This window comes from Dendrobium catenatum, unplaced genomic scaffold (genome assembly GCF_001605985.2).
Source record: "Dendrobium catenatum unplaced genomic scaffold, ASM160598v2 fragScaff_scaffold_243, whole genome shotgun sequence".
NCBI lineage: Eukaryota > Viridiplantae > Streptophyta > Magnoliopsida > Asparagales > Orchidaceae > Dendrobium > Dendrobium catenatum.
In genome coordinates this window covers 308,851-332,011 of record NW_021318705.1, presented here as the reverse complement: position 1 = coordinate 332,011, position 23,161 = coordinate 308,851, and the positions used below count along the sequence as shown (strand labels likewise).

Below are 23,161 nucleotides of genomic sequence, written 5' to 3'. Positions count from 1 at the left end.
CCTTGCCATTTAAATCGACGCCTAATTGTTCCATAAAATCTGATTCCTCTAGTGAAATCGAAGCCCCATAAGCACACTCGCGCCGCCATAAACCCTAATTCCTCCGCCACTCCTCGCCAAATGGCCAAACAGATCTACTATAGCACGAGCTTCCCCGGCGGCGTTGGAGGCGGTTATTCCTTACACGGCACCGAGCCCTACCTGCCTGTCGCCATCGGTTCCTCCTTTTATTCCACTGATGGAACCTCCATTACGGGCGAACAAGCTTCATACATCTACGCGACTCAGAGCAATGGTTTAAGAGCTCCAGGCACGGAAATACCCGGCGTCGCTATCTACTCAGCTGGAAATATTGGCGCGGGTTTGAATGCTGTGTCATTGCGTGGGGCGGACGGGTTGGGCGTCACCACGACGGTGAACGCTGGGTCGAAGAGGTCCGCTGAAGGTGCGGGTTTTGTTTTTCTCTTCTTTCTTGTTTCCGGCTTGTTGCTTCAAGGAAGCATATTGATTGATTGCTGTTTAGGGTGCCATAGGACTAGCGTCTGGTTATATCGGATTTGTTGGGGATAATCTTATTTTTAGGCGAGCAGTCAAATTTGTCTTTGGAATCTAGGAGAGATCATGTTAGCGTAGAGTAGGTAACATATATGTTGTTATTTTGCTATTTTGTCATTTTTTTCCTTATTTAGCTCTCCCAATTTGAACTTATTATTTTATTTTAATGAACATAAGATTATTGAAAACAACGGCTGTGGTTTGGATGGGTATATAAAAGAGTAGAACAAACACCGTTAAGTTGATGGGCCAGAAATTAATGTTAAAGGATTATGAAAGAAATGGGCTAGAAAATGCACTGATGTCTCCTTTTCATGATTCTTATGTTCAATTCATAGAGTTTCATTATTATCTCATGATATTATTGTATATGATCATTATTGCTCCCTTTTGATTTATTATATTTGTAGGAGTTGTGTATATGCATTAATTTACTTATTCAATATCTGAATTGACATATGGAGATTTATTACATGTCATAAACTGCACTTCCTGAAAATGTTTTTTTGATGATGGTCAATAAATTGCAAATTATAATGAGTTTCTTTTTAATAGAGATTTATCATTTTGTAAACCTACTGCAAATATCAAAATTTAAGTTATTACAAGAAATTCACCATACAGGTTAGAGTTTTATTTATTAGCTCTGTATCAACAAAAGCAAGCCCCTTATCTCTCGCTTCAGGCGATTTTTGTGTTTTTAGTGTCTTGATAATATATTTGCTCAATAAGTTTGTGGCTTTCCTATATGTTAGAGGCGAATATAGCCTTTATTTTTCAAAGGCTTGCAGGGATGGTAAATATGCATGTCATCCTTATGATTTTATGCCGAAGTCCTTTTTTTTGGTGATGTTGGGTGCGTGGGTTGAGTCTCATCAAACGTAGTAGTCTGGACTCCATTGATGCTGCATGTATACTGTAATATTTATCCCCATCATACTTCCACCATTTATTATTTTCATGCATTGATCTCAACGAGGTTTTGAGTCTTGTTGATTGCATCATTTCTTTCCATTGTTATTGCCCGGTCATATGCATATAATAAGTAGGGCCCATTTCTTCTTCTCTTTTACTTATTTCTGATATCAAATTATTGAATACTTTTATAAGATTTTGGAACATGCCATTTTCCCCTTTATGATTCTATATATGAGATGGAAACTATTGGGCTGATAGTATCTTATACATGTTGGTGCTTTCTTTCCAAATACATTTAACTTTTATGATGCCATGTGAAACATTTTCATTGAAAGTTTGATAAAAGAATGATTATATTAATATTCTTTTATTTCTTTTCTACAAATGTGGTAGTTGTACCACTTTATAAGACAATATTTTCTTAAAAACACATGCATGATTCTTTTTGTTGTTCAATTGTTATAAATTCTTGTTATTATTGTGATTAACTTAAGCCTTGACTATTGTCAGTTTGGACTATTATTTTGACAGGTGATGTTTATCAAGTTTGCTTTCTAAATTTTATTCCTTCTGCACTAATTTTTTTACAATATGCAACATTTTAAGGTTCATATGGAGATGGAAGATGGTCAATTGACATGACATCAAATTTAAATATTTGAAGTGTAACATCCAAATCAATGTTAATTGTGTTTTCAAGACATTATTTTGTTGTCAAAATATACAGTTAAATGTATGAAAATGGAATGTAGGTTATGATTGTTCAATTTGAATTGATGATTCAACAAATCAAATAGAGTACTGAGTATAAGAAATGAATGCGGTAGGGATATTGTGAATGATATAGCCAATGCACATACATTTGTAAAGATGTATGCTAGGCATCATCACCTACAACTTGTGTGTGCAATAGGAGACACGGAAAAAGATATGCACCAAGTTTTTTCAATATGCAACAGTTTACGGTTCATATGGAGGTGGTCAATTGACAAGTCATCTAATTTAAGAATTTGAAATGTAACATCCAAATCAATGCTAATTGTGTTTTTAAGACATTATTTTGCTGTCAAAATATGCATTTAAATATATGGGAAATGGAATGTAGGTTATGGTTCCATTTGAATTTAGGATACAACATGTTAAATAGAATATGAGAAATAAACGTGGTTGGGATATTGCGAATGATATAGTCAATGCACATATACATTTGTAAACATGTGTGCTATGCATCATCATGTAACACTTGTGTGTACACGAGGATAAACAGAAGAAGATTACGATTTTATATGCATGCACACGTAGTTAAATAGACATAAACAAACAAAAGTACATAGAAAGTTTAATATATGAGTTTCTTGCTGTTACCTATATGCCTTTAACTGAGATGCGTATAACTGGTATTTTTGGAAATTTAAATCATTTTTCATTTGCACTATGAGAAAATGCGTTCTTATTGAAGTTAGTAAATAGCATGCGAGAAATAACTTATTCCCTATGGTCATATGGTCTCCATTGAGATGAGTATCAGGTTTGGCTTTGTACTACTAACGAAGTAAATGTGCCCGATGAACTGGAAAGGTAGCAAAATTTGTGATTTGAAATAATTATTTCTTTGGAATAACTTCTTTGTGTAATTTTTTTAAAGAACTTTAGTAATATTTAACCAGTTCATAGATGATGCATGCAAACTAGAAAGAAAGGGCCAAGATAGGAGAACACTAGGACAAGTAGAACAAAACTTGATTCAAACTAGAATGCATACATCTAAAAAAATACCAAAACAAACAAAAACCGAACAAACGAAACAACATTAAAATTAAAAAACACTATCATTAGAACAATCGGCAAGCGGTTTCCTCACATGCAACGAAAAATAGGTAAAAAAAGATAAGTGCATAAGGGTTTGCAAACCAAGGGTCCACCACAAGGTCCAACATCCAACAAAACTCCTCCGGCAAATGTCGCCAAATCAGCCAACAAACACCTCCAATAGCTCAAGAAGAAAGATACAAGTGGAGTGGAACTTGCAGAGAGAAGAAGAGGTTAGAAGCCCAAGATGAAATAGAGAGGAGGAAGAGAGAAATAGAACAAGCTCTCAAACTTTTCCAATGAAGAAGAAACCCTCAAGTTTTTTTGAGACTTTGCTCAAATATTTAACAACCCTTTATACTTAAAAACATCTTCAATTTATAAGAGAAAAGGGGGAGCCAAACAGCCATTCAACCTCCAACCGAACCAATAAGGAAGGGGAACTAAAGGCCATAATTTATTCTAGAACATCACCCAAAAACATCACAGAAAATCGGGTAAAGCAGCCACGGGACAAGCAGCCAGGGGAAAAACCAAAGGGGCAGCACAGAGAATCAGAACCAGCACCCAAAAAGGGAGAAAGAACCAGCCACGGGAAACAACACTAGGAAGAAACTGAGGGGACACGGAGAAGGGGAAAAGGCAAAGATCCAATTCCACTTAATGAGCTAACAAGATGAATACCTTTTTCAAATAAATGAGCTAAACATCAGCTAAAGCATTTTTGAGCTAGAACCAAGTTGCTTCCAAAGAACACAGTCCAAAATTGAGCAGCCAAGGTCCAACCCGAGAGGCAACCAACAGCCCAAAGACCAATGAACCCAAGTAGCTAGCACATCCAAGGTTTGCCATGCCCAAACACTACCTACTCATGATCATTGGATGTTTTCCATAATAGGATAACATAAAAAAACTAATAAAAATTATAATATTTAAATTACAATAAAAAACTGAAATAAACGAAAATTTGCATGCATCAATTCCCCCATGGTGGGAGAATGTCATCTCCTGATGAGAATGCTTCAACAACTTTCTAAAAAAGATCCGGATGATGATTTTTAAGCTCAATAGCATCCATCCATGTACAGTATGTCAATGGATGATTGTTCCATTTAACCAGGAACCTTTTGTGTTCTCCATGTCTAGTCTTAGTAATCCTGACATCAATCACATCTTCAATCTGATCATCACTGTTTAGAACTGATGTGGAAAGTGACTAAGTTTCAACTTCCACAGAATCATCAGAATTTCCTTTATTTAAAGAAAGGTCATAGACATTAAATATAGGAGAAGTTCCAACAGTAGTTGGAAGATCCAAGAGATAGGCATTCATGCCCAACTTTCGTAAAATATGAAAAGGTCCAAATTTCTTCTTGCTTAATTTGCCAAAAGTACCAACAGGAAATCATTAGCGATGAAAGTAAGCCATAACCAAATCACCCTCCTTTAAATAAACTTCCCTCCGGTGTTTGTTAGCAGTATATTTGTATTTAACATTAGTCATTCAGAGTTTTTCAAGGACTTGCTGTTGGACATATTTGACATGATCAAAAGTTTCTATGGCTTTAGCACTAGCCTTTTTAGGTAAAGACAAACAATTTCTATCTAAAATGTGAGATATAAGCTGACTTTAATCAAAGGGAGTTTTACTAGTGGAGCGATTAACATAATTATTATATACAAACTCAGCTTGGGGCAATATCAAATCCTGTTGGGATGGTTTCTCACCAGCAAGGCATTTCAGTAAATTTCTTAAGATTCAATTGACAACTTCAGTTTGTCCATCGGTTTGTGGATGCTATGCACTACTAAACTGAAGAGTAGTCCTAACTTTGCCAAAAGTGTTTTCCAAAAGTGACTCAAAAATCTAGTATTCCTATCAGAAGTAAATGCTCGAGGAATGTCATAGAGACGAACAATTTCTTTAAAAAATAAATCAACAATATATGAAGCATCAAAAGTTTTGTTGCATGGAATAAAGTTTGTCATTTTGCTAAATCGGTTCACAACAACAAAAAAAAAATCATATTTTCTTGCAGTAACAGACAACCCTAAAACAAAATTCATAGATATATCTTCCCAATGTTTATTTGGAATTGGAAGAGGAGTATACAAACCAATATTTTGAGAAGTTCCCTTGAAAGCTTGACATATTTTACATTGTTTCACCGGCTTAGCAATTTATTTTCTCATATGAGGTCAGAAATATTTTTCTTCCACTAAGACTACATTTTTTCCTTGACCAAAATGCTCACTCAAACATCCACTATGAAGTTCTTGCACAAGTTGTTCTCTTAAAGAATTTTTTATAATGCAAAGTCTAGAACTCTTAAACAAAAAATCTTGTTGAATGACAAATTGAGCAGATTGATCAGTTCCAGAAGTGAGACAAGATTTCCAAATACCCTTAAAATCTAGATCATTCGCATAAGTGTTTTTTAAGAAATCGAAAGAAGTTATAGTTGGGTAAACAGTTACCAACAGACGAGTCCTCCTACTTAAAGCATCCGCCACTTTGTTTAGCACCCCAGTTTTATGCTTAATAAGAAAAGAATATTCTTGCTAAAAAGAGGTCCATTTGGCATGTCTTTTGTTCAGATTTTTTGAGAATCCAAAAATCGCAAAGCTTCGTGGTCAGTGTTTAAAACAAATTCCCTTTGAATTAAATAACATCTTCAGAATTTCAAAGATTGAACAATTGCATAAAATTCCAAGTCATAAGTAAAATATTTAGATCGAGAATCATTCAACTTTTCACTAAAGTATGCAATGGGCTTTCTTTCTTGACTAAGCAGAACACCTATACCAACATGCGAAGCATCACAATCAACTTCAAATTTTTTTTTTCAAAAATTGGCAACCTAAGGATGGAAGCTTGACTCGTTTTTGTCTTAATTATTTGAAAAGTTTGTTCAGCTTGAGGTGTCCACTTAAAGACTCATTTTTTCAAACAATCAGTGATAGAGGCAATCAGAGAACTGAAGTTTTTAATGAACCTTTGATAGAAAGAAGCTAAACCATGAAACCCTCTCACCTCGCTGATATTTTTAGGAGTAGGCCAGTTTAGAATTGCCTCAATTTTTATAGGATCAACCTTTATTCCCTTGGCACACACAATGTATCCCAAAAATGTTAAATTTGAAGTCATGAAAGAACATTTTTTTAGATTGATGTACAACTTTTGCTATCTTAGAGTTTGCAGAATTTATTTCACATGATTAAGATGCTCAGAAGGGTGAATGCTATAAATCAGAATATCATTGAAGTACACCACAACAAACTTTCTAATAAAAGGTCTTAAAACATGATTCATTGTTTTCATAAAAGTACTAGGAACATTTGACAACCCAAAAGGCATAACAAGTCACTCATACAATCCTTCCTTGGTTTTAAAAGTAGTTTTTCGTTCTTCTCCCGGTTTATCCTAATCTAGTGATATACGCACTTCTCAAGTCAATTTTAGAAAATATTTTGGCACCATGTGACATATCTAACGTCATCCAGCCTAGAAATTGGAAATCTATACTTAATGGTGATTTTATTTATAGCCCAACTATCCACACACATCATCCAGGTTCCATCTTTTTTATGAGTAAGCAAAGCAGACACAGTAGAGGGACTTAAGCTTTCTTTAGTTAAACCTTTCTCTAACAATTCAGACACTTGCTTAAAAACTTCTTCATGTTCAGTTGGACTCATTCTGTAATGGGAAAGATTAAACAATGTGGCTCCAGGTATTAAATCAATGTGATGTTGAATGTCTCTCATCGGTGGCAAACATTTTGACAACTCTTCAGGTGTTATATCAGAAAACTCATCAATTAAATGTTGAATTTCTTTAGGAATTTGAGAGGTTGAATCAGTTTCTTTTCCCAGCACCAGGTAAGCTATCTCATATTGTTTCAACTCATTTGTGTTAAGAAGCAGTTCATGAGTGTTTGTTTTTGCAACTTTGATATTTTTGGCAGGCGGGTCAGGAACATGTTTTTGAGGATAAAGAGTGAATTCTTTATTATTTTGAATCAAAGTGTATGTATTATTTTCCCCGTTATGAATGGTTTTGTGATCGAATTGCCAAGGACGACCCAATAAAATATGACAGACTTCAAGAGGTACAACATCACAAACAACTTGATCTTTGTAAGAACTTCCAATTGTTAAATTAACAGTGCATTGTTTTGTTATAGGAATCTCATCCCCTTCCTTGAACCAAGAGATTTTGTATGGTTTGATAAGTGGTTTTGATTTCAATTTAAGTTTATCGACCATTAGTTGTGAAATAAAATTACCTGAACTCCCATTATCGATCATTAGAGTGCACATTTTTTCCTAAACCGTGCAAGTGGTTTTAAAAATGTTTCTTCTAAGTCACCTATCCCCATTTTCCATTTTAGCTGTTAAAACTTGTCGGATTACTAAAAGTTGTTCACCTTCATCGCCCTCCACATCAACTTTTTCCAATTCGATTTCGTTTTCAGGTTCAGATTCATTTTCTTCCTCTTCTTCTATTTTCTCATCATTTTCAATATAATTATTTCTTTGTGGATTGTTTTTTCTATAAGCCGCAGAGAGATGACCATAAAGCCCACATTTATAACATGGTCCATCTAGTTTTAGTTGTTCAGTAGGCTTAGGCCCATTACTCCTTTACCTTTATCCATATTTTGAGTTTCAAATGATTTAATTCTCACACCCGATGTTCCTACAGAAGTTTGTGAAGATTGAGTCTTAACCACGCCAATCTGTCTTCACTTATATGTTTCAATTATTTTGTTGTGACCTCGTTGATTTTGCTTTTCAATTTTCAGTGCCATTCGATAAGCATTGTCGAGTTTAATTACGTGGTGCAAATTCAGTTGATCTTGGATTGTCCATTTTAGACCCCGTTGATATACCTAGTGATAGTTCTTTCTTCGGATTCATCTAAGTCATTTATAGATTGGAGTTTGTAAAAAGTTTTAGTGTATTATTCAACAGTTTGATTACCTTGACGCAGGTTATTAAATTCTTGAAAGATGGGTCGTGCGTGGTCTGAAGGCAGAAATTTCCCTCTCATTTTCTCTTTCATTATTTCCCAGTTTTTAATTTTTTCTTTCCCTTGCCTTAATCTATTGTTTTGAAGATTGAGTGCATGACTCGTGAGTTTTAAGCTTGCAAATTTAATCTTCATATTATCTGGTATTTCTTTCTACTCAAAAGATTGATCCATTTTTTCTACCCATTCAATTAATTGATCGGGTTGTAATTTTCCTTCAAAATTATAAACATTAATTTTAATCCCATAATCCCAATTTCTTTGTCGCCTATTTTGGTTCCTTGGAACTTCCTCCTCACTTTCAGAAGTTTGAACATTAGGATGGTTGACATTTAAGTTTGCAAGAGTATTAGCTATGTCGTTTATTTGATTTTGCAAATCTACTAACTGTTGCATCATTTGTTGCCAATCCCCTTGATTATTAGCAATTTTTGTTTTCTTAAGAAAGAGACTGACACCACCATAGGATTTGCTAACTTGCTCTGATATCAAACTTGATGCAGGCAAGCTAGAAATAAAGAGCCATGATAGGAGAACACTAGGACAAGTAGAACAAAACTCGATTCAAACTAGAATGCAGATATCCAAACAAACACTAAAACAAACTAAAACCGAACAAACGAAATAAAATTAAAATTAAAAAACACTATCCTCAGAACAACCGGCAAACAGTTTCCTCACATGCAACAAAAAATAGGTAAAATAAGATAAGTGCATAAGGGTTTGCAAACCAAGGGTCCACCAAACAACAAGGTCCAACGTCCAACAAAACTCCTCCGACAAATGTCACTAAATCAACCAACAAACACCTCCAATAGCTTAAGAAGAAAGATACAAGTGGAGTGGAACTTGTAGAGAGAAGAAGAGGTTAGAAGCTCAAGACGAAATAGAGAGGAGGAAGAGAGAAATGGAGCAAGCTCTCAAGCTTTTCCAAGGAAGAGGAAACCCTCAGGTTTTGTAGAGACTTTGCTCAAATATTTAACAACCTTTTATGCTTCAAAACATCTCCAATTTATAAGAGAAAAAGGGGAGCCAAACAACCATTCAACCTCCAACTGAACCAATCAGGTAAGGGGAACTAAAGGCCAAAATTTATTCCAGAATAGCACCCAAAAACATCACAGAAAACCGGGTAAAGCAGCCACAGGACAAGCAGCTAGGGGAGAAACTGAAGGGGTAGCACATGGAACCGCAACCAGCACCCAAAAAGGGAGAAAGAACCAGCCACGGGAAACAACACTAGGAAGAAATCGAGGGGACACAGAGAAGGGGAAAAGGCAAAGATTCAACTCCACTTAATGAGCTAACAAGAGGAATACCTTTTCAAATAAATGAGCTAAACATCAGCTCAAGTATTTATGAGCTAGAACCAAGTAGCTCCCAAAGAACACAGCCCAAACCCGAGCAGCCAAGGTCCAACCCGAGAGGCAACCAGCAGCCCAAAGACCAAATAACCTAAGTAGCTAGCACACCCAAGGTTTGCCATGCCCAAGCACTACCTACTCATGATCATTGGATGTTTTCCATCATAGGATAGTATTAAAAAATAAAACTAAACAAAAATTATAATATTCAAATTACAATAAAAAAATGGATGAGGATGCTCAGGTGGATGAGTGGTTTTACCCTTAGAGATAGGATACGAAATGAGCATATACATGAAAAGGTTGGAGTAGCTCCAGTATAAGATAAGATTAGAGAAAGTCGCCTTAGATGGTTTGGTCACATAAAACGGCGGCCTTGTGATGACCCGGTTAGGAGAGTAGAGGTATTAGATTTGACTTATGTTAAGAAAGGTAGGGGTAGACCTAAAAAGACTTGGTTAGAAAATATTAAGAATGACCTTTCTTCGTTAGATTTAAACGAGAATTTGACTTTTAATAGGACACAATGGAGAAAAAGGATTCATGTAGCCGACCCCACATAGTGGGATAAAGGCTTGATGTTGTTGTTGTTGTATAGAGAACATCGAAGTTGTTTGAAATCCAGAATTTACCTAAATTAGTTAGAAGTTCACTTTGGGTGCTACTTAGAATGTCCAGTTTCTTAATCACTAAGAAAAATAAAACCACGGGGATAGCATCGTTAAAGATGATGTTGTATCAGTGCTATTGACATGAAGCTTTTCATATCTCCATTTATGTCAGTATACTTGTTAATCTCTGCTGTATCCTTCCGTTAGTAATATTGTTCAACTAGATTATCCTTGGAGAGTTGGTTCATTGTGATTATTCTAGAGGGCAAAAATCCATGTGCTTTCCTATTTATGGAAATCTCTTAGTCCCTTTTTTACCTCTTCTTTGATGTTGTGTTTATCTTCTGCTAACACTTTCATTATACACATATTCTTACATTTACTCACCAATACATAGGTGCACAGCCACTTTGTCACACTTACAAGATTTTCTTTTGCAGTCTGCATTTTGACATTGCGTAGTTTTAACATTAGCCTTGTTTATGCTGTATTCCTGAGTCCAAGTCTTTTGTTAGCTTATATTTGAGCACTTTTTGATGCTCCAAATACATTCTAATTTTCTCATATTTAGGTATTTGGCTGCTGTTATGCGGGCTACTGTCACATTCCTAATCACTGAGTTAAACTTTGCAGTTTGTGAGTTTTTTCCTAGGAGTAAATAGGCATATTTTGTTCGCGTAAAATGGAAAATAATAATTCAATCTTATTGAACTTCTAGTATGGTTTTAGCTGTAATGGGCTTGTTTTTGTCAATAATCCTATTCTAATTTCTTGAGGTGTAGCATCTAATTTACTTTGTACTAGTAGCGGCTGTCCTAGCTTGCAGCTATGCAATCTTGGGGAGCTCTTAGACCATAATCTCTGAATATGTGCTGTAGTACTTGCAGGCTGATTGTCAAGTTTTAGTATGGGGAATTTTGTAGGAGAAAATTAATATATTATATTTCAACATGTTTACTTACAAATTATATGTTATTGCATGATTACATATACTATTTTTAATAATGTTAGTTTATATTATATATACCAAACATGTATGCTGTTGTTGTCTTATTTTATTTTCTCTACTATCGATATATAGCTCTCTACAATCAGAGTATTATGGCAAATGGCACTATTGCGCCAAGTGATGCTTTATTATCTGCATACTCTTTGGCCAAACGCCCTAAACTCGTAAGTGCAAGCCACCTGCCTATGTATCCCCAGCGCCCTGGAGAGAAGGATTGTGTTCACTATATGTTGACAAGAACATGTAAATTTGGAGAGGCCTGCAAGTTTGATCATCCAGTTTGGGTTCCTGAAGGTGGAATCCCAGACTGGAAAGAGGTGACCTTTTACCATTTTTTTGTTTATGTCCTGGAATTTTCTAACTACTTTGATTACTAGCATAAGATATGTATTTTTTTCATATATGCTTTCTAATATCTTTAGTGAATTCTCTAAATTTTGGTAGCTATTTTACACTATATAATGAGTTGGGTACTTAATCGAGATGTATTTATTAATTATTATTTCATTACTTCTTTTTTTTTTAAATACCTCTATCTTATTGCACTTTATATGATATTCTTCTATTATTTGTGAGAATTATTAGTTTTTCTTGGAAGTCCTTGACTAAGAAGAATGGATGAATCAACTTTCCAAATATGGATGGCAGTTGACAAATATTTGAAAAATAAAATTAATGTCTTGAGCGTATGCTGGCATGGTTGTTGATGATAATGCTGATAGTTTTGTTGCTGGGCTTCACGTTCGTAATAAAAAAAATGATTGTAGCCAGGTAATTATCTTTAGTCATCTTGTGATAATTATACAAATAAAATGTTAGTTAATAAGTCATGATGAAATTTGTACTTGGCTGTCTGTTTCAATTGGGGAAAGGCCAACCAACTTAATTTGGGCTAAGATTTAAAATATTTATAACCTATGGTTAAGAGGACTTGACCAAGGATCAAGAATGAGTCAAATTGATCTTTAAGGATTGGTGGATCAGTTTGATCCAAGCTTAGAGTCAAGGGGTTGGTTTTGACCTAGGTTCACCCAAGGCTAAGGCATAATGACATTTTTTTGTAATTTTGGTTGGCCATGGTTGACTTTGCTGGAAGGGTTTGACCAATGAACAATATGAAATAGAAGTATAGGCCAAATTATGAACTAGTTGTACAAACAAGATTCCACTACGTTGAGAATATATTACCTACATTGTTTTGGATGCTGCTGTTGATGATTTATATTGTGTTATACCGAGTTTCAAGCTGAGAATAAGTAGAGAATAGTATCAAATAGATAACCCAAAGAGGGGGTTTATAAGCCATGATCATTATATGAATCCTTGAGCACATGGATTAAAGGGCTCTAACTATTGGATCGATCCTTTTATAGCTCTTAGATCGCAAATTGTTTTCCTCCTATTCTAGCTGCGGTCCCCTCTTTGGACTTTTTTCTTTTCTTTTTTTTTAAATAGCTTTCATTTGTATTTTTGAGAAGTATATGAATACTTTCACACTTTTTGTATAATAAGTACTAAAATTCTATGTATGTATATATATAATGTTTTTCTAATTTTCTAAAATGGCATCAGAGAGATGTTAGGGTTTAGTCATCCACTTTTGTTTTTTTTTCTCCCTTATTGTCGACATTCTTCCTTCCCTCCATTATGGTTGTTTTCTTTGACTTATCTTCTAAGATGTTGATTATTATGAATGATAACAATCATACTAAAGGAGAATTCCAGGGGCTAGAAGCTTCATTGTCAAAAGGGAGAAATTATTTAAAATGATCCAAATTATGACAAGTTTTGTGGAAGAAAAGAAATATCCATCTTCTTATGGGTCTTTCTTCTGAGCCAAAGGACCCGAAATTAATATTTGGGGGATGAAGTAAATTCCATGATCATGATATGCTTTTGGAATACTATTGTTGCATCCTGGAATATTCACGGCAGTAGAGAAATATATAGTTTAACGTCTTCGCTTTGTACGAAGATCCAGCACACAATCAGATAAGAGAGAGGGTGAAACGTTCATAAGAGACACCAGAGTTTTTACGTGGAAACACCTGAAAAGGGGGAAAAACCACAGGGCATGGCCTAGTTTGAATTAATCCACTAGTATTTGTAGTCGATTACAAATGAGGCCCATCATTGGGAAAAGGCCTTGGCTTGATGATACAAATGTACATCATATAGAGCGCATTAAATGGTGGGAGTTACAATATATACATGTTTGTTTGGTCGGCACGACCATAGTCGATAGGATATAGGTCGGAAAGACCGTTTTCTGGTGATGGAGGTCGGAAGGATCATAGTAGGTGATGCAGGTCGGAAGGACCGTAGTCGGCAGGAGACAGGAGTCCGAAAGACCATAGTTGGCAAGAGACCGGGGTCAGAAAGACCGTTGTCTAGTGATGGAGGTCGGAAGGACCATAGTAGGCAGGAGACAGAGGTCCGAAAGACCGTAGTTGACAGGAGACCAAGACTAGAAAGGTCGTTGTCTGTTGATGGAGGTCGGAAGGACTATAGTTGGTAGGAGATAGATGTCCGAAAGACCGTAGTCGGCAGGAGATCGGGGTCAGAAAGACCGTTGTCTGTTGATGGAGGTCGGAAGGATTATAGTAGGCGACAGAAGTCGGAAGGATTATAGTAGGCGACAGAGGTCCGAAAGATCGTAGTTGGCAGGAGACCGAGGTCAGAAATACCGTTGTCTGGTGATCGAGGTCGGAAGGACCATAGTAGGCGACGGAGGTTGAAAGGACTGTAGTCGGTAGGAGATAGAGGTCCGAAAGATTGTAGTTGGCAGGAGACCGGGATCAGAAAGACCGTTGTCTGTTGATGGAGGTTGGAAGGACCATAGTAGGCGACAGAGGTCAGAAGGACCGAAGTCGATAGGAGACCGGGGTCAAAAAAGACCGTTGTAGTAGGGTGGTACTCTGGGCATCAGGTGGTGGCCTTATAGAAGTTCAGGCCTCAGGTGGTGGTCCGGCAGAAGTCCGGGTCTCAGGTGGTGGTCTGGCAGAAGTCCGGGCGTCAGGTGGTGGTCCGGTGGAAATCCAGGCCTCAGGCAAAAGTCCGGCGGAAGTCCGGGGCCTTAAGTGGTGGTTTGGCAGAGCAACGACGTCAGGCGGTGGTCCGGCAGAGCTTAGGGCCGGTGGTCCGGCGGAGCAACGATGTCAAGCGGTGGTTCGGCGGAGCTCAGGGCCTCAAGTGGTGGTCTGGCAGAGCAACGACGTCAGGCGGTGGTCCGGCGGAGGTGAGGGACTCAAGTGGTGGTCTGGAGGAGCAACGACGTCAGGTGGTGGTCTGGCAGAGCAACAACGTCAGGCGGTGGTTGGTGGAGGTGAGGGCCTCCAGTGGTGTTCCGGCGGAGGTGAGGGCCTCAAGTGGTGGTCTGGCGGAACAACAACATCAGGCGGTGGTCCGGCGGAGGTGAGGGCCTTCAGTGGTGGTCCGGCAGAGGTGAGGGCCTCAAATGGTGATCCGACGGAACTCCGGCGTCAGGTGGTGGTTCGTTAGAGGAGAGGGCCTCTAGTGGTGGTCTGGCGGAGGTGAGGGCCTCAAGTGGTGGTCCGACGGAACACCGGCGTCAGATGGTGGTTTGGGGGAGGAGAGGGCCTCAAGTGGTGGTCCGGCGGAAGTCCGGCGGAAGTCCGGCGGTGGTCGAGGAGGAGCTTCTTCCTTCTCTTCATTCTCTTCTTCCTTCTTCTCTTCTTGCTTCGATCCCCTTTTAAGAGAAAAGAGGGGTCTATTTATAGATTTATGGAGTGACATAGTTCGTAAATAGGTGAGACATCAAGGGTAAATGGGGAGTGGTTGGATGGACGCCCGATGTTGAATCCCTTGATTGTGGACCGTTCGTTAGACAATTGAAGGTCTTAATGATGTCAAAATTCGGCGATCCTAGGCTCGTCGGATTCGTCTCCTCGAGCCGCTCGATTCGACTATAAGCATTTCATGTTTGGAAACCGTTTGGTAACCCAAATTGTGGTTTGAACCTTCCAACAACGCTTCGGGTCCTTGATTTGGACCCAGGCTCGGATTGAGTCGAACTTGGTGTTGTTGGGTTCGTATTTCTGAGACGTTTAGTTCGACTGTAAGTTTGCTGAAATCAGAGTTCGGATGATACCAATTTTAATTTCGGAAGTTTCCAACTTGATTTTGCATCGAGATTCGTGCCCGATAAAGATAATTTTTTGAGGATGTATCAACTATGGTACGTGAAATCAGTGGATTATATATGTTTCTCTCAACCACAAAAGAAGTTTGGAATGTTGTCAAATAAACTTACTCAAGAGTGAATAATTTTGCTTTATTTACATGATTAAAACTAAGATTTTAATAACCAAACAAGATAAACTTCATGTTATTGAGTACTTTAGTGCAATGAAAGTTTATTGGCTTGAGCTTAATTATTATTAAGATCTAAAAAGGATATGCTCCAATGATGTGATAATTCTCATGCAATCTGTAAAAATAGTAATGGTGTTTTAGTTTTTTGCAAGACTCGATGATAACTTTAACTAAGTTCATGTTCAAATCTTGAATAGAAAAAAAACTATCATCGCATAATGAGATTTTTTTCTCTCATACAAGCCATAGAAGGCAAAACTATGGTAATGCTCGATGCTTCGACCTTTGAAACATCTATCATGAAAACTACCAAACCTCATGGTAAAGGACTTAGTGCCATAGCCTATTCCACTAAAAACTGACAAAATTCTTCTTCCAAAGGTAAATGACATCAAAGAAAAATACTGAAAACTCTGTGAAAAGGACCCAGTCTTGGTGGAAAATAAGTAAGATAATTAAAAAGGGCAAACCTATTTTATGAATTTTTTAAAATATAATTTATTATATTTATAATTCTTTTTTATTTAAAATATAAAACTAAATTTATTATATTCTATTCGCACTCAATACCTCATTCACTGAATATTCTCATTTTCATTTCACTTTGGTGGGTCGCGACTTTGGTTTCACAACAATGTCCGGTGTCATCTCAACATCGACGTTTGACGTCATTACAACATCGACATGTCAAAATCATCTCAACATCAAAGTCAGACATTGTCTTGGCATTGATGTCTGATATTGTCTTGGCATTGATGCATGACACTAACAATTTCTACACCCACAACTTGATAGCTCGTCTTTGTCCAACATCCTCATAAGTCATAACATTGACGACCAACATCTTCTCAACATCGACGACAGATGCCCTCTTGACATTGACGCCCGATAGTTACTCCATAACATCGATGTTTGTCTATCAATAATATTGTCATCTCCTCTCTCGATGCTTGACACACAACATCGACGCGCAATGTACGACATCCTAATAGCAATCATTTTAAGCACACATTGTAGTTAAATGACTTATTATTTCTAAATTATTTTTAATATTATACTTATTCAATTAGTATATATTATTTTTAAAATATAAAAAAATATAATATTGTGTCCAACCCGTGTCCATGTCCTATATTTTTAATAAATTACGTGTCCCATGTCCGTGTCGTGTCGTATCCATGTTGCCGTGCCCGTGTCTATGCATCATAATTTGAGAGTATCTCAGATGAGGCATGAGATGTTTACCTGAAAGGAAAAACTACTGAGCTTAGCTTAGTTGAAAGTTGAAACGATTCTACAAGTGTAAGTCGCATGTTACAAACAACAGGAGGAAGCAGGAATCTAAGTTGTTTTAGGAGTATTTATGTTCCAACAAGGTTTACTGTTGAAAAGATTGAAAGGAGAAAAGTTTTAGTGGATGCCATTTAACAAGATCAGTGGTTAAGTGCTTGAAAATTCTGAATAACAAGTAGAAGCCTGCACAAAAGGCAGTGTACCGACAGGATCAGTATTTCTACATGAAGGGGAGCTGGTATTAAGTAAAAATAACTTACCACTAGAACACTAAAGAAAAGTCATGTTAAACGGGAATAAAAAACTGTTTGTTTGAAGCACGTGCTTGGAGTCTTTTGCACGTAGGAATGGAGCGAATGCTTCACCATTCCAAAGTTTATGTTTTACATGCCCATGTCCTTTCAAGTCTTTTTTTTTTTTCATTCATTTTCTTTGAGTTCTGCCCCTTTCCTCTCACCCCAAAAGCTGGCTGTAGGGATTCTAGCCAAATGGTAGAAAAGGATTCAATTTTTAATACAGGATTGTGCCCTTCTGGATCCTGTCCATGAAACTGCTGTTGGATGGCATAAGTGAAGTTACAATGTATCTTAGTTATAAACTTCAGACGTGTGTGCTACTTTGCATGTTTAGAAATTTTAAAACAACACATTTATAAGCTTAAATATGGCCATTTTATGACTGAGAAGCTTAAATGCCTACGCTATCTCTATATAAGTTTATCTTTTATTTTTTATTTTAGAGAGAGAGAGATAGAGATAAATAGATAGATAGAGAGAGAGAGAGAGAGAGAGAGAGAGAGAGAGAGAGAGAGAGAGAGAGAGAGAGAGTGTACCATCAACTCATCAAGGACTTAATGGAATTTGCTTGCATATAGGATATGCTGGTAGGAGGTCAAATAAGGGATGGAATGGGTTGAGATATGATGGGAAATGTTAATTTGTCCTATATTCTTGTTAATTGTTATTGCAAATCCTTAATCTTGGCAAGAAGGAATAAATGCCCCTTGAGATATGGTTCTGCTGAGCGTGGCCTTTTTTTAACACAGCAAAGATGCATATTTTGGTCATTTTTTTCTTTCATCTAACATAATCTTTTATACATGTTTAAATACTTGATTGCGATTCTCTGCTTCCACATTGTTTTCGAATGTTAGAGAAATAACATGTTAATTGTACCACATTGTCACTTATTCCACAGTCGCAGGTTCCACTTATTTCTACAACTGAATCCTTTCCAGAGAGAACAGGAGAACCTGATTGTCCTGTAAGTTTTTGAGTATTTTTTCCCCATTGAAAATTCATTGCATTTAAGCATTTTCTCGTTCAAACTGCACTTATATATATTTTAAATATGTAGTACTTTTTGAAAACCCAAACGTGCAAATATGGCTTGAAATGTAAGTTTAACCATCCTAAGGTGAAATCAAGCACTTCAGTGACTGTAGCAGAGGTGGAGTTTCCCTTGCTCATTATATCATCTCGTCTGTCTATCTATATGTCATACTCTGTTCATCTTAGTTGTTTTCACTTGCAGAGTGAAGCTATTCCTATCAGTTCAATACTACCAGAAAGGCCATCAGAAACTGTTTGTTCGGTGAGTTTGCTCCCTAAAATCCATTTCTTCACTCTTGCATTTTTATTTTTTGGCGTATTGGCTTAAATTTTTATTTCCTTAGTTTTATGCAAAGACCGGAACATGTAAGTTTGGTGCAAATTGCAAATTTCATCATCCAAAGGACATTCAAATACAGTCAGCTGGAAAATACACTGGATATGTTGAAAAGAAGGAATCAACAGCAAACAATGCTGCTGCAGCTACCGTAGATATAAAGCACACTAAGGCATTCGTCCCATTCTCACCTGCTACGTTGAGTAATTCTAAGGGCCTACCTATTCGACCGGTGAGCTTCTCTTGTTGTTGAGTACATGTGGTTTTACAATTGGCATCAACCGATCAGGATGTTGAATTGTTGTAATGTTGTAATGCAATGTTATGATCTTTTTCTAAGCCTTAGATGGAATCTGTTCTTCTAAGAAGAAAAAGTCTTACGTGCATTCACATTATATTATGGGATCATATGTTGAAATTCCTAATAAAGCCTTCAAACAAATAAAACTCGAAGCAATCTGATTTATATCATATATCATCAGGCAAAATTTTCTAATTATTCTTCTTATTTCAGGGTGAGTCAGATTGCCCTTTCTACCTAAAAACTGGCAGGTGTGTTTGTTTTCTTTCTGCATCCTGATTTTTCCTTAGCAAAGCAAAATCTTTGGCACCATAAAATCATTGACCGTCTTCTTTTTCCTCTTTGCACAGCTGCAAATATGGTGCTACTTGTCGATATAGTCACCCAGATAGGATCTGTATGTTTCTTACTGTACTTTATATTCTGGGGATTCTACTTCATTTTTTCTGCAGTTTGATGATTTTTTGGTTTGAAAATTTCTGCAGTTATCAATCCTACACAAACTGCTAATTTAAGCAATGCATTTATAACTCCAGCCATTGCTAGTTTACCTATTGGAGTCATAAATCCAGCTGCTAGCTTTGTCCCAAGTATAGACCCTCGTTTTGCTCAGGTAGCTTTCATGACACCCCCATCGACTATGCTATCTTAATTATGATGCCAATTCTAATAGATTTAGGTTTTATTTGGGATGACTTTTTTACTGCTTCTTAAAGCAGCTTTTGAGTAAAAATTTAAAAATTTTATACTAAAAAAATTGTTTTAAGAAGCAGTAAGAAAGCTGTTCCAAACGAAGCCTTGATATGTTGCTAACCATCTGAGGTTTTGACTAAATTTTTCGTTCAGGATGACTAACAGTTCCATTTCATTATGCAGCTCGGAGTTACTGTATATCCTCAAAAGCCTGGTGAAGCTGAATGTGATGTATGTTCTTTATGAACAGCAATAGTGATGATGAATGCTTTTCTATTTTTAGTGTTCTTTTTGTAAAATTTATATATTACGTATTTATACTTTTTGTCTTACCAAGCAAGAAGTGAACAAACCAAATTTGGATTTTAGGATGATAATGGTTTTGAAAAAAAAAAATCTTTTTTTTTTACAATGAGGTTTTAGATTGTTGCGATTCTTGTAGCCTGATTTCAAAACATTTGATCTTTTCAAACATTAGTAGGAAGTTTAGTATTAAATAGAGGCTTTTCTCTATGTTTACTTTTCATCGTGATTAGCTGACATATTTATGGTTATTATTAGTATTCATCAGTATTACTAATTAATATTATTTTTCCCTGATCTCATTTTCACTAGTATTGTATTAAGATTTGATACGAAGTCTTTACTTAAAGAACTCATTTCATTGACCACCTCTACTGTAATCATAATGCGTACAATGGCAAACAGACTTCAATTTTATAGTCCTATTTACTTCTGTTCCTTAATGATTAACTTTTTATATATTTAATCTAATGCAACTTGATATCAAAGATGCATCTTCTGTGCTGCATCATGACTTTATCTTTGTGCAGTATTACATGAGGACTGGCCATTGCAAGTTTGGAGAGAGATGTAAGTTCCATCATCCCTTAGATAGATCAGCATCAACTGTAGCTAGTGCAAAGCCAACTCAAGAAAGTGTCAAGCTTACCCTTGCTGGGCTTCCTAGAAGAGAGGTAAACATTTCATCATTTTTTTCTTTGCATTGCAAGCTTGGTAGCTAGTAGTACTTTGAACTTCACAACTAGCGTAGGAGATAAAGATATATGAAAGCTTGAGATGAGTGAATGTTGTTTGTAGGATTCATGACTGATTCTTGAAGTTTTAGGTTAAGCAAATAGTTAATCCATCATTTTTAAATTTTAACATATGAGTTAATGAATTTCATGCTTTTGCAGCCTAAATAATGGCTTTTCTGGATTATTAAGTATTAAATTCAAATCAACGGGAGTAAATAAACAGAAGATAACAAATGCACAAAAAAATACAGCAATTTTTATTACAGTTCTACCTAATTGATGTCTACTTCTTGTTTTTATCATGATGACAATTATGAAGCTTTTACAAGAGAAATTCAGTCTCCGGCTTTCTTTATATATTTTTAAGTCTCTTGATGAAAGCCTAAATAATGGCACCCAATCGTATAATGAAAATTTATGACAAACGAAATTACAAGTGAAATCCTTATAATAACTTAATGAATTATCCTGGGGTTCGGACTTCTCTGAGCAGGTGAGTTTCACGCGTCGTAGCGACCTGCGCCTACGTAATAGGGAAATGCGAAGGAAGGAATATAGCATATTAGTATGGAAAAAGAAAAAAAAAAGAAAGCTTAATTAGTATGTACTTAATATCATAATTATTATTAATTATTGTTTATTCCAACATCAGTGGGGGCTGGTGCCCCCATGGCAATGCTTAGTCTCAAAGTTGATAATGGGACATCTTGGATCTTGAGAAATGCATTTATTTGTTATGGATGCTTAGCATAAACAGATCTGTTACATGAAAATATTTTCATATATTAAGCTTCAAATATATAGCACTGAAGCACAAAGCGTCCTATGACCTGTATTCTATTTGAACCCAGAATTTCATTTTCAATCCTAAATAATAACCTTCAAATTATGACAGTTTTTATATAATCAATTACAAGACTTTCAACGATGGAAAGAGAATTGCAAAACATAATTATGAGAAAATTCCTTGTGGCGACAATGTGCAGAGAATCTAATTTGGTAATAATAGGCCCTAACACAACAGCAGGGGTGTGGGAAGCTATTAGTAAATGTAAATACATATGGAATTTCTCCTACAAATAACATATTGCATAATGCTTTTTCTTTCATTATGTATTCCGTTTTTCTCCAATTGAAGTTGTAAGCTTTGCCTTAGTTTAAAATTTGAATATTATGAAACTTGGACATGGTCACATGGATTTGCATTCATCATTTTTATAAAAGTGCTGCATGGTGTATGTTCGCAACAACCATGGAAGAGAGAGAAAGTGATGGTAGTGAATGATGTCATGAGCGGAACCCCTCTGAGCCCAAGGGGGCAATTGCCCCCTCCCATATTTTTTTTTTCATTGTACTATTATTTAGGTAATTTGTCCTCCATTTTATTTTTTAGTATTTATTACAAGAGTTTTTAGGCATTACCCCTTGACCCCATAACCTGACCGGGCAGGTCGAATGGGGTGCTACCCCCTTGGACCCCCGTCATACATGACAACAGTTGTTTATCAGTTCCTTTTGAAAATTATGTCTGATTCCACCCCTTAATGAGGCCATGGAAGAGAGAAAGTGATGCTCCGTTTATTTGCTTTGGAATAAAATTGATATGTTGGTTTCTTGCAGGGTTCGGTTGCATGCCCCTTCTATATGAAGACAGGCACTTGCAAGTATGGTGCGGCATGCCGATTTGATCATCCGCCGCCTGGGGAAGCTATAGCCATGGCTCAGCTAAGCCATGGGATAGCGGAAGCAGACAATTCCTCGTCTGGTGATGAAGTGGAAAGCGACGAAGAAGTGGAAAGCGCCAACGAAGTGGAAAGTGGCGGCGAAGAGGAAGGTGATGATACTGAGACTTCTCAGTGATATGGGTTGGCTGCTCTCTTTCCAGACGCCCAGTTTTCTCACCATTAGTTATATAATACAGCTGGTTTGTTTTAAGATATCGTTCGTGTTCACAATTTGGTAATGAACTGTCGATTGTGTTTTCTATTGGATTGATATCCTTAGCTTTGCTCTTTAATTCCATTTCCAGGAAATTTGCCACTGCAATTCCTTTGTGCAGAAGCATCTTGTCCCTTTCCTTGCATAAGATGTCAAAATGAAAAAGTTCTTGCAGATGAAAAAAAATAGATCAGAATTTGTTTTCTTTATGATGAATTTAAAAAATGGACTTGTGATTTTTTTTGTTATATTTAAATGATATGAAATTATGTGATTATAATGGACAGGTAAATTTAAAAAAATAATGAAGATATTTATTGTAAATTAATTAGTAAAGAATAAAATTTAAAAAATAGTTAGAATAAAATATAAAAAATAGTTAGATGTAATTAATAGAATAAATATTATAACTTCTCTTGTTTCAATCCTTGATAAATGGCTAAGTTTTAGGTGATTAGTCTCTGTAGATGGAATTGTGCGAATAATGTGAACAAAAGATTAGATCAGTTTTCTTAAGCCTTGACAAAAGCTCTAATTATAGCGGTTTGATCTGGAAAGTAGATTTTATCCAGACCATCATGATCTTGTATGA

At 36.3% G+C, this 23,161-nt stretch overlaps 1 protein-coding gene across 4 annotated transcripts; it reads left to right on the top strand.

Moving 5' to 3' along the window:
- Positions 1-22,778, top strand: LOC110094685 (zinc finger CCCH domain-containing protein 8-like). Of its 4 annotated transcripts, none has more exons than XM_020819975.2 (12): positions 2-445; positions 11,374-11,618; positions 18,133-18,192; positions 18,286-18,378; positions 18,463-18,522; positions 18,605-18,829; positions 19,112-19,149; positions 19,249-19,295; positions 19,384-19,511; positions 19,775-19,822; positions 20,425-20,568; positions 22,252-22,778. In XM_020819975.2, exons 1-12 carry the CDS (start codon positions 121-123, stop codon positions 22,489-22,491), a joined length of 1,653 nt encoding a protein of 550 aa, XP_020675634.2. In that variant the 5' UTR covers positions 2-120; the 3' UTR covers positions 22,492-22,778. The 4 variants fall into 4 exon arrangements, with proteins under 4 accessions (XP_028549055.1, XP_020675634.2, XP_028549054.1 ...); XM_020819974.2 differs by having other exon boundaries at positions 3-445; positions 18,127-18,192; XM_028693222.1 differs by lacking the exon at positions 18,286-18,378 and having other exon boundaries at positions 1-445.
- The last annotated feature ends 383 nt before the right edge of the window (positions 22,779-23,161 follow it).